Source organism: Andrographis paniculata, unplaced genomic scaffold, assembly GCF_009805555.1.
Source record: "Andrographis paniculata isolate CXL003 unplaced genomic scaffold, ASM980555v1 Contig54END, whole genome shotgun sequence".
NCBI lineage: Eukaryota > Viridiplantae > Streptophyta > Magnoliopsida > Lamiales > Acanthaceae > Andrographis > Andrographis paniculata.
In genome coordinates this window covers 920,341-930,554 of record NW_026137589.1, presented here as the reverse complement: position 1 = coordinate 930,554, position 10,214 = coordinate 920,341, and the positions used below count along the sequence as shown (strand labels likewise).

Here is a 10,214-nt window from a genome sequence, read left to right as displayed (position 1 = left end):
AAGGAGGCCTCGTAGGAGATTAAACAAAGCTGATATTTTTGTTGACAGTGTATTGAATAATATTTATGTTAAGTAATATTTTTTTTAAGTGATGAACTGAATTATAGATTGATTAATATCTCCTAGATTTAGTTTCTTTTTGTATTATATATATATATATATATTTTACTAGATTCAATAATTTCTTTGATGATTATTGAAGATTTATCTTCTTTTTTTCTTGTAATTCTATCGATTTCTTTTGATACTTTCGGATCTATTTATTTTTAATCTGATCTATCATATATAAACGTCAATTATGTAACCTTTTATTGGGCTCTATTGTATCCTCTTTCTTTTATCTCATAATACTGTTAAGATATAGTGTAAGTGATGTTTTGTTTGCAATATTTTTTTTGTATATATAAAAGAGAAGGAGAATGCTATAGTAGGGACTAAATTACAAATTTAGTTATGTATTTGTTGTTTATTCCTTTTATCTTATACTTCATTTGTCAATCAAATCCATCCACAAAATGTATGCTCATAGACAAATTTTAATGAATATAAATTATATTAATTGATTGTGACATAAAATATGAGTATCTTAGAAAATGTATAAGTGAGTTAATAAAGTAAAAAATATTTTTTGATAGAATGAGTATTTTTGTAAATAAATATAATATTAAAAAGTATAAATCAAAAAATTGGTAGGATTTATTTGCTATAAATAAAATTTATATACATATTTTTCGTAGACATACAAAAAAAAAAAAAAGACTCAAAAAGTATTGAAGTTAAAAAAATAAGTTACTATATTTTCTTTTATTTTGATCTTGAATCTTGAATAATAATAATAATAATATAAAACATAGTTGTGACAACATACATGACAAATTGGCCTAATTGACCATAAATACAAATAAAATTTGCAATTCTCTTTACTATAGAGTGAGAAAGAAAAGAGAATGTTAAGTCGTCACCGTTATATATTGATAATATAAAAACTCGCCATTATTATTCTTGAGCGTGTATTGAGTTCGAATTGAATGCAAGCCTACAAATCAGGTTCTTAAGAAAAGCGACTTTAAATAGGATGACAGGCTCGACCGAAAAGACATCAATGTAATCTGAACCAATTACGTCATAGTCAAATACCACACCAACTCGGTCACTCTTAATTTATTAGTATATTTTTGTTCACGTAAATTGAGAGATCATTTTATATTAATTTTTTTTTTTTTAACTATTCAGACTTTTATTTCTATTTACCTTTTTGTGAATTTCATTATTTTTTTTTAATTGAGTCTGAGTTTTTATTTAATTTTGATTTATCTACTATATTAATATAATATTTAAATAAATAAATAAAATATATTTAGTAATAATGTAACAGATACAGCCGTGCATAGTAAAAATTTATTTTGAAACACAAATCATATTAAATAAACCCTTTGATCATATTTTTATCATAGCTTTATAAATTCCTCAATTTTGGTTATTGCAGTACTTTTTCTTTTTTTTTTCTTCTAATATTTCATGAAAGATAATTCAGTATGAGTTTGTTGATTTTTTATTTTTGGATAAATATATATTTTATATTAAGTATGGAGAATTATGTCCATGGGTTGCCGGATGGCCAAGTCCGGTTTGAACTCGGCCGATCCAAAACCGTTCTGGTGCAAAGAAGATAACTGATTTTTTTTTTTTTTTTTTTCAAAATCTTCTCAATCTACAAATCTTTCTTACTGATATGCTGCCACCTCATATCTAGAATAGTAGAGACTGATCCGCAACAACGGGCCACGATATGATGAACTATGATTAGGTTGTTAATATAAAATAAATATTTTATGTTGAATATATATATTATGTTAATATGTATGTATATTATATTGTTAATAATATTTATAGAAAATCGTTCAAGTTAAAAACACTGACTAAACATAGTGTCTGCTCATTTTATACCTATAGTTTCCATTTTTTTTAGTAACATTCTGTTCTTTTTGTTTCCAATGCAAAAGACAATTTTATTTGTGGTTCAGTGCTTATTTACTTGACATTATAAAATTAAAAACATTTATTCACTTAGCAATAAATATATTGTTTATTGCATGCAGACAGATTACAACAGTGTCGCAAATCACGCCTTGAAATAAAATGGCTCTTTATGGACCAAATTAAACAAATGAATGAATCACCTCAAACTTGGTATATGAATGGTACAAATCTGAACAAACAAACAAGACTCGATCTTGGAAACATATAATTAAATAAAACCAATCCTTTATTATTATTATTACCTTTAATTTGTAAAAATGTCGATTTTGTGTCCTCACTGCACCATGGCCATGAAGGATGCTGATGATGATGCTGTCTTTGTCCCTTTCCCAGCTGACTGCAATTGCACCTTATAATCCATTCTAACTTGTGTCTGGTGAACATTATCAACAACATACTCTTCATTACCATTAACTACTTCCTGGTAGTTGTTGTCTTCATCCTTATCCTCGCCGCCGTCGCTGTATGAGCAGTCGGCCGTGTTGAAATAGTCTATGTCGATCAGATCCCCACTGTTTTGCTTCTCTAGCATGTCTTCTGGCTTCAATACAAAGAAATAATCAGCAATACTTTCTTTAATGTTTGTTTCTTTTGACTTTCTATCCAAAGTTTTACTATTTGGAATTTATTTTATATATAAAAAAACTCATGTAAAAATAGACTATTTTTAATTTGGGCAGGGATTTAATGTAGTATGTAAGTTTTGCCTTTTTATAGTAAAAAAAGTTGGAAAAATGATTAAAAAGAATAAAAAGTAGTATATTTTTTTTATTAAAAAAGAACCATGACTTGATTTTTTTTATGACAGTTTATTTTTTTGCGAGAATGTCACATTTTAATCATTCAAGTAGACCTACAAATAATTTGTATCTCACACATTGTTGCTCTAATAATCTTATATTTGCGTAGATACAAGATATTAGAGCAACGAGCCAGATACAAAAAATATCCATATCAGATCGATCTAAATGACCAAAATGATAATCGTATAACTTTTAAGATAAAAGATATCAAATTTTCTTGCACTTCAACTCGATTCATATAGCGAATTATGTTAAATAACTTGCCCTAATTATGTTGGTCCTTAAAGTCCTTACTAGAAAAATCATATATACTCACTTGTTGTCGCTCTAATGATCTTAACTCTATACGCGACACTCACTTATACTTAACACATGAATACATGTGTAAGTGTCGCGCATAGAGTAAAAACCATTTGAGCACAACAAGCGAAAAATACATAGCCATTTTTCCAAAAAAAGTTACTTAAACGACCAAAATATTAAACGATGACATTTACCCGACCAAAAAAAAATTGTTTCTCCCTATATAATAGTGTTCATGGTAGTGCATCATCGAAAATAAAACAAACATAAAGAGGTGAGGTACCTGCGTTGGTTCGCCTACATTACGATCATTCTGTTCGTCAATCAATGAATATGTTCCCATAGCGCTCATCGGCAGTTTGGCTTCGCCACCAGCTGCAACCTGAGGTTCATTGCCGGGAGGCGGGGTGTGCGCGGAAGGCATTATCCCGACATCTTCTTGTTGTCCTGAGGAGCTACCAATTATAAGGTTGCCACTAGTAGTTAGTTTTCTTTGATACAAAGCATCAAGTTCATGGAAGTATGGGCAAGTTTTTGAGTCTTCGGGCCTTTTCTTGTTGCTTTCTTTCACTTTCTTGTAATACTTGTTGATGTTTTCCCACTTCTCCTTGCACCTTTTGGCACTTCTGTCGTATCCAATTCTTTTCATGGCTGAAGAAATTTCTTCCCATAGAGGTCCCTTGGGCCCTGCCTCTTGGTACTTGGAGTCCATTCCACTTCTTATTTGGATCAGAGCTAAAACTTGGGGTTTAGGCCATCTTGAAGAGCTTGCTGCATCCAATCGGGTTGCGCCACCTGTCATCGAATCCGATGCTATCATCTGTTGCTCGGCGGCTGTCGCCGGTGCAATAGCTAATTCGTCGTCCATTGGCTTGTCGCGTTGAAGATGATGGTAATTTGTGGTTTGAGGTTGTTGAGGCTGAGGAAATGTGGACTGCCTTTGGTGGTGGTGCTGGGGCGGCGGCGGTGGTGGTGCCGGTGTCGTGGGGAGATTAATAGTTTGTCCGGTGACTTTTTCGAGGAAGGCGATGATCGCGGCGTCCCTTGAAGCTGAAATGGCGCGCTCTTGCACCATTAGCTCGTGCTCGCGGCCGAGCCGGGCGAGGTCTTGCCGCTTCCAAGCCTCTTCGCGTATCATCCGGTCTTTCTCTCGTTTCTCGATCGCTTCTAGAAACTTCTGCTGCATTGCTTCTTGCTTCTCCATAACTTTGCTCATTAGGCCCTCCAAGAACTCCATCATCTTCTCGTCGCTTTCGACGCTTCGCGATGGCCTCTTACGCTTGCGATCGAATGTGCGCGCATCCGCAGATTCGATCTCTAAATCTTCTTCTCCCTCTTCGTCTTCAGAAGAAGATGAAGTGTTGGATGAGAAGCTAACGCCCAAGTAGGAAGTGGGAGCTGCGCCGCCCATGGCAAGCCCCGGGGGATTGTCTTGTTGAGGTATTATCGGAGGATGTAAGGAGACCGGAGCGGCGGCTGAAGTTGGAACCTCGGATTGGACAACGGATGTAGTAGCCGTAATGGTCGGGTGGTGATGATCGAGAGCTTCGAGCTGAGTTAAGAACTTGTAGGTTTTGCCGTCTTGGCGACCGGCGCGGCTTTCCTTTGTTCGCTTGTAATATTTGTGGACGTTTTCGAATTTCTCCTTGCATTTTTTGGCGCTCCTTTTGTACCCAAGCTCCGCTAATTTCCTGATCACATCATACGCATATGGATAAGGGTAACGTTCGATGACTGATCAACTATAATTCTACTGTTAATGGTGCATATAAGTAAGGGTAATGTTTGATGTTCAATTTATGGATTTTATTGTATTTTTATCTGATCATAGACCTTAAGGAAGAATGTTTCACCGTTTGATCTACAAGATCTTCGCTACTGACGGTGGATTGTTGAGTAAATTATTGAAATTTTATGAAGTAATTATAAGATAAAGAAGATGGAAAGAATTCATAGCCATTTCAATTGAGTTCATGAGCTTTTCAAAGCAAAAATCTATGTAAGAAAGGTGGGATAAATTTAAAAACAGGCCTGGTTTTGGACAGGGAAAGGAATTAATTAGTAAGGGCATTGGGGAATTTTAAGAGTGTGTTTCTTTCCTATTTGGATTTAAATTTAAAAAGTTTGAAAATAATGCAAATATGAATCGAAAAAAAATAATGAATAATAATATGTGATGTAAATAGGTTTAGGGTCCAAATAATAATTAATTGAAAAAATAAAAATAAAAAACTAAAGAAATAAACACCTTTATTTTTTAAAAAGTTATTTAACTAAAATAATAATAATGAATAATAAACGTGGAAGAAACATACAATAGGTAGTGTGGTGAGTAGAGTAGAGGGAGTAATGTAAATGAAGGAAGGTTGGTGTAGGGACAAAAATAAGTTGGGAATTGAATGAGCGAGGGAGGCTATATAAGCAAAATAACTAAACTCTGTTTGATTTTAATTTTAATTTGAAACTACAATTAATTTGATTATAGAATTTTTAGTAAAATTATATTATTTTTGTTATAAAATATTAATTAAATAAATATTTATTTTAAATTAATTTCAAATCACAGTTCGATACACAATAAGCAAGCAAATGATTACAAACAAAATAGAGAAACTATATGTTCTCAATTTTTTTTACTTTTAGGTAAAAGTATCAGTTATTAATTATAATAAAAATAATTACATATTAGTGATAAAATATTTTTTAATTTTTTTAAATTATTAAAATATCATTATATATAATTAAATTATACATAAAATATAAAGATAAAAAATATCAATATTATACTATACACTTATATATATTATAAAACTCCAAATAACCAAATTTCTTATACATTTCTATTAAACAATAAAATATTATTTCTTTAGTCCAATTTTAAAGATTTTATTATTTTTCGGATGTTAATATTTAAATATTAATTATTATATCAAAATATAATACAAATTTAAAAAAAGTAAAAAAAAATTCAATTAGTACCTTATAATAATAATAATAAAATAATATTTATATAAAAAATTATACAAATATAAAAATATTTTTAATATTAAATAGAATGATTAATAAGTTTTTAATTTTTTATAAAGTTAGAACCTGAAATAACCATTTAATTAAGGAGAGAGAGACTATATATTGTATTGCATTATGGATTTCAGCAGAAGATATATATAGAGTATGCATAGATAGATGGATTTAAAAGATTCTTCTCGTCTCGTGATTCGTGACGATGCCAACGCATTCACACAAACCCATGTGCGCTTTCGTGCACACACTACACCACACCCATTAACATATACACAATACATACATACATACATACATATATATATATATATAGAGAGAGAGAGAGAGAGAGAGAGAGAGAGAGAGAGAGAATCGGACAGACAGACAGGCAGGCAGACAGACAGACACAGAGAAGATAGATTAATTAATCTCTACAGAAATTCATGGCAGTGTACGTTAAAGATTATTTGATGATACAAGTATATAGATATGTATGTATTCAATTATGAACCTTAATCATCACGAAAACCCTGGTTTTCGTGGCACCTGCTAATACTAATTGGATCATTTGGTTAAGATTATTATTAACTACAACAACTTTTACTACTACTATCTTGATCCTGGGACCAATTTGATGATCAGAAATTGATCATGCCACAAATTAGACAGACCTCCTCTACTACAATTGTTATTACACTGTAAAGCTACATTTATATAAATAATACTAATAATGACAAGACTTGACAAAGAAACTCTCAGTGTCTGTTTAATTTGAAAAGATTTGATTTAAGTTTTGTAAGATAAAAATTATATCCTTTCAGAAAATACAAAATTTAAATAGTAAAATTTTGAAAGAATTTTTGTCAGAAAAACACCCCCTCAGATCCCTTAATTTCATGGGATAACAAAAAGAAAATACCCAAATTACCAGTGATCGACTGTAGAACTAAATTATTAGTGAAATGGAAATATAATTAGGGTTTGATGGAATTAGATTGGGGTTGAATGCAGTCAAATTGTGCCCTAATTATTAAACATGTAGATTAGTTAATTGAAGATAATAAGAATGAGAATGATTAATTTAATTACCTGGAAACTTGGTCCCAAAGAGGGGCTTTAGGGGTGGCATCGCGGAATGCAGCATCCATTTCTGACCTAATTTGGAGAAGAGCCAATGTCTCCTGACGTGGCCACCGATTCCCGGAGCCGCTGCTGCTTCCGACGCCGGCGGTCGCCTGAACCATCATCGGCGGCGCCGGAGGTCGGCTGCTTATGGGGGAGGCGGCTTCTGCAATTCCCAGATCTCCAAATTTCTGATGCTCATCGTCTGCTCCATCGCCTTCGGGATTAATTGGATAATTGAACACCTCCTTTCCTCCGCCTCCTCCACCCGGCGGCGGCGGCGGTGGCGGTGGAGGCATATGCATCCTAATTGGAAGCTAATTAAATATTACTAGTATTATTTATCATATGTGGAGGGGAGAGTTATGGAGAACATCAAAAAGGGTATTCTCAGAAACGCAAGGCTCCTAGAAGTAAGTGCTGCCTGCAGGTTTTTTTAATTTTATTTTTTTGAAAAAATATATATATTATATACATATATAGATATAGATATAGATATAGATGTAAATCTATGCTTTTCACTCACTTTCACTTTGACATATTATGATATGATTTGAAGAATACAGAAAAGGCAAGAGAGAATGGGAGATGGAAGATGGGGAGAATCCCAGAATCATATTATTATTACAAACTGTAAAATGAGATGTGTGGTTTGTACATTCTTGTTTCTGTCTCTGTCATCTGCAAGAGAGAGAGAGAGAATGATGGTTTAGTTTGGTTTTAGAGAGAATATAAAGTTAGAGGATTTATGAAGGTGACGATGATTGAGAGAGAGAGAGAGAGAGAAAGAGAAAGAGAAAGAGAAGAGAGAGAGAATGCTAGTTGTCAGCTGCTTCACTCACTAATAATTGCAGAAGCCATTACTCTTCAAATATATTAAATGTTTACATTAAAAGAAAAGGAAAAATACTAACATATAGGTTGTGTTTGATTACGAAATTTTTTTGAATTTTTTTTCTATTAAATTATTTTTTTCCTTAAAAATATTAAATTGAAATTTGAATTATTATTTTTCTTTATACATTCTTCGCTTTTTTGTTAATTCCTTAAATTTATTTACAATCTATATAATGAATAATTTTATTTACTTATAATTTTATTATTTATTTTATTCATATTTCTCATTTACATTGGTCTCACATCATTTGTTCTCTTTTGTCTAAAAGATAATTATAAACTTGTAAGCACATTTTAAATTAAATTAAATTAATTAATTATCTTAAATTTAATTATAATTATTTGTATTATACAATAATTATTTTTATTGATTTATTTCTTAATTATTACTAAATATACTATTGTCTGGTTCTCCTATCTACAGAAAATGGAACAAGATGGAGGAAGGGAGTAATAATAAATTTTCCAATACTTTCTCTAATAAATTTAATATAATACGTCTATTTTATATTTTTATTTACTTTTATTTTTATATTAAAATATCACTATTTATTAATCTCTGTGTCTAAGAAAATAACATAACTAGCTCAAAATAAAAAAATATGTATTTACTAAATATAAATCAATTTTACATTCAAAATATTATATTAACATATGAGACAACTATATACATTAAAATATTTTACGATTTAAAACTGAAATCCAAAATTGGAATTCACAAACAAACACACTATTAAGCCCTCCCTCCACCTCTTTCCCACTCATACAATTATGGGCTTGGTGTTATTTTCCCTAACTTAATCAACCATACCAACCAATAATATACATCTGTATGTATGTATGTATGTATATATAGTTTCATCAACTGTGGATCATCTCTATCCATACATATCTCTTTGAAATCTACCTATCCAAATATCAATAGGGATTTTTATTTTTATTTTTATTTTTATTTTTTTCTTTCAATTTTCAATGATTGATGTTGTTAGTATTGCCTATGGTTCAATCACTATAATTATCAATTAATTCATAGTGACATTTAATTTTAAAATGAACAAGTGGACTTTGTCTGTCAAGTTTGAAAGAAATCATTATTTTATAAGTCATATGTCCATATATATATATATGGTAAAATTAATATAGTGATAATTTATAAAAATACCAATTATTTCTACAGTTAAATATATGAATATATATATATATATCCGTGAATGATTTGAATATAAAATATATTTGATAGGATATAAAATCGTGTGCGTGAGGTATGTAAATATGTTGGCATAATCAATCCTTAGGTAAATATGCATTCATATTTCTAACAAATAGGCACGTGAAGAGGAATAAAATAAAATAAAATCTAAGTAAAAGAAAAAGAGTTTGCTTCGAGTGTGTTTGTTTGGATGATTTTATTTAGTTTTCATTATTTATAATTTTTTTTAAAAAAAATAGTAAATCAAATATTTATTTTTTAATTTTTATATTATACTAAATATTAATTTTATATTCAAGACAATGCATAACTTCTTAATAATTTATACTACATAAAACAATTATTTAAATTCAAAATTTTACTTAAATCAAAATATAAAATCCAAACCCCTAGACAATGCATTCCTATACTTTACAAAACTTGATTCAATCAAATCTCTTGCGCCTTTATTTCTTCAGTCTTTTGAGAAACAATGAGTAATTAAAGAGCACTTTTTGTGAAAGAAATTTTATTATCTTTTATATATATATATATATATATTCTCTATTTAATTGAGCAATTTAAGCTATGCAATAGTTATATACAAGATCGTTGAAGGATTTTTATATATGAAGGTTGACCCATAATTTTTGTAGACACGAGGAATACTTGATCTTAATTAAATAAATTTATAGGTATTTCTATGAAGCGATCCAATTTGCATGTTGACTAATGTTGATTTGATTAATTAATATATATATATAAAAAAAGATAAAATAGCACATAAATTACAACGCATTATTTTATAATATACAATAAATATTTTAACAGTCTATAATAATAAAATATACAATATA

At 30.1% G+C, this 10,214-nt stretch overlaps 1 protein-coding gene across 2 annotated transcripts; it reads right to left on the bottom strand.

Annotated features, from left to right (window-relative positions):
• Positions 1-2,067: 2,067 nt before the first annotated feature.
• On the bottom strand, positions 2,068-8,038 carry LOC127255710 (trihelix transcription factor GTL1-like). 2 transcript variants are annotated; one of them, XM_051281396.1, is made up of 3 exons: positions 7,239-8,034; positions 3,430-4,837; positions 2,068-2,581 (listed from the first exon to the last, which is right to left on the bottom strand). In XM_051281396.1, the coding sequence occupies exons 1-3, from the start codon at positions 7,574-7,576 to the stop codon at positions 2,315-2,317; spliced, it is 2,013 nt and encodes a 670-aa protein (XP_051137353.1). In that variant the 5' UTR covers positions 7,577-8,034; the 3' UTR covers positions 2,068-2,314. The 2 variants fall into 2 exon arrangements, with proteins under 2 accessions (XP_051137353.1, XP_051137354.1); XM_051281397.1 differs by having other exon boundaries at positions 2,529-2,577; positions 7,239-8,038.
• Between the last annotated feature and the right edge of the window lie 2,176 nt (positions 8,039-10,214).

What these genes read in the sequence shown, in the direction of transcription:
- LOC127255710 (XM_051281396.1), bottom strand. Translation starts at nt 7,576, where the DNA reads ATGCATATGCCTCCACCGCCACCGCCGCCGCCGCCGGGTGGAGGAGGC. An exon ending in CTTTGGGACCAAGTTTCCAG is followed by an intron (nt 4,838 to 7,238) that starts GTAATTAAATTA and finishes TGATGTGATCAG; the next exon opens with GAAATTAGCGGAGCTTGGGT. An exon ending in ATGTAGGCGAACCAACGCAG is followed by an intron (nt 2,582 to 3,429) that starts GTACCTCACCTC and finishes TTTGTATTGAAG; the next exon opens with CCAGAAGACATGCTAGAGAA.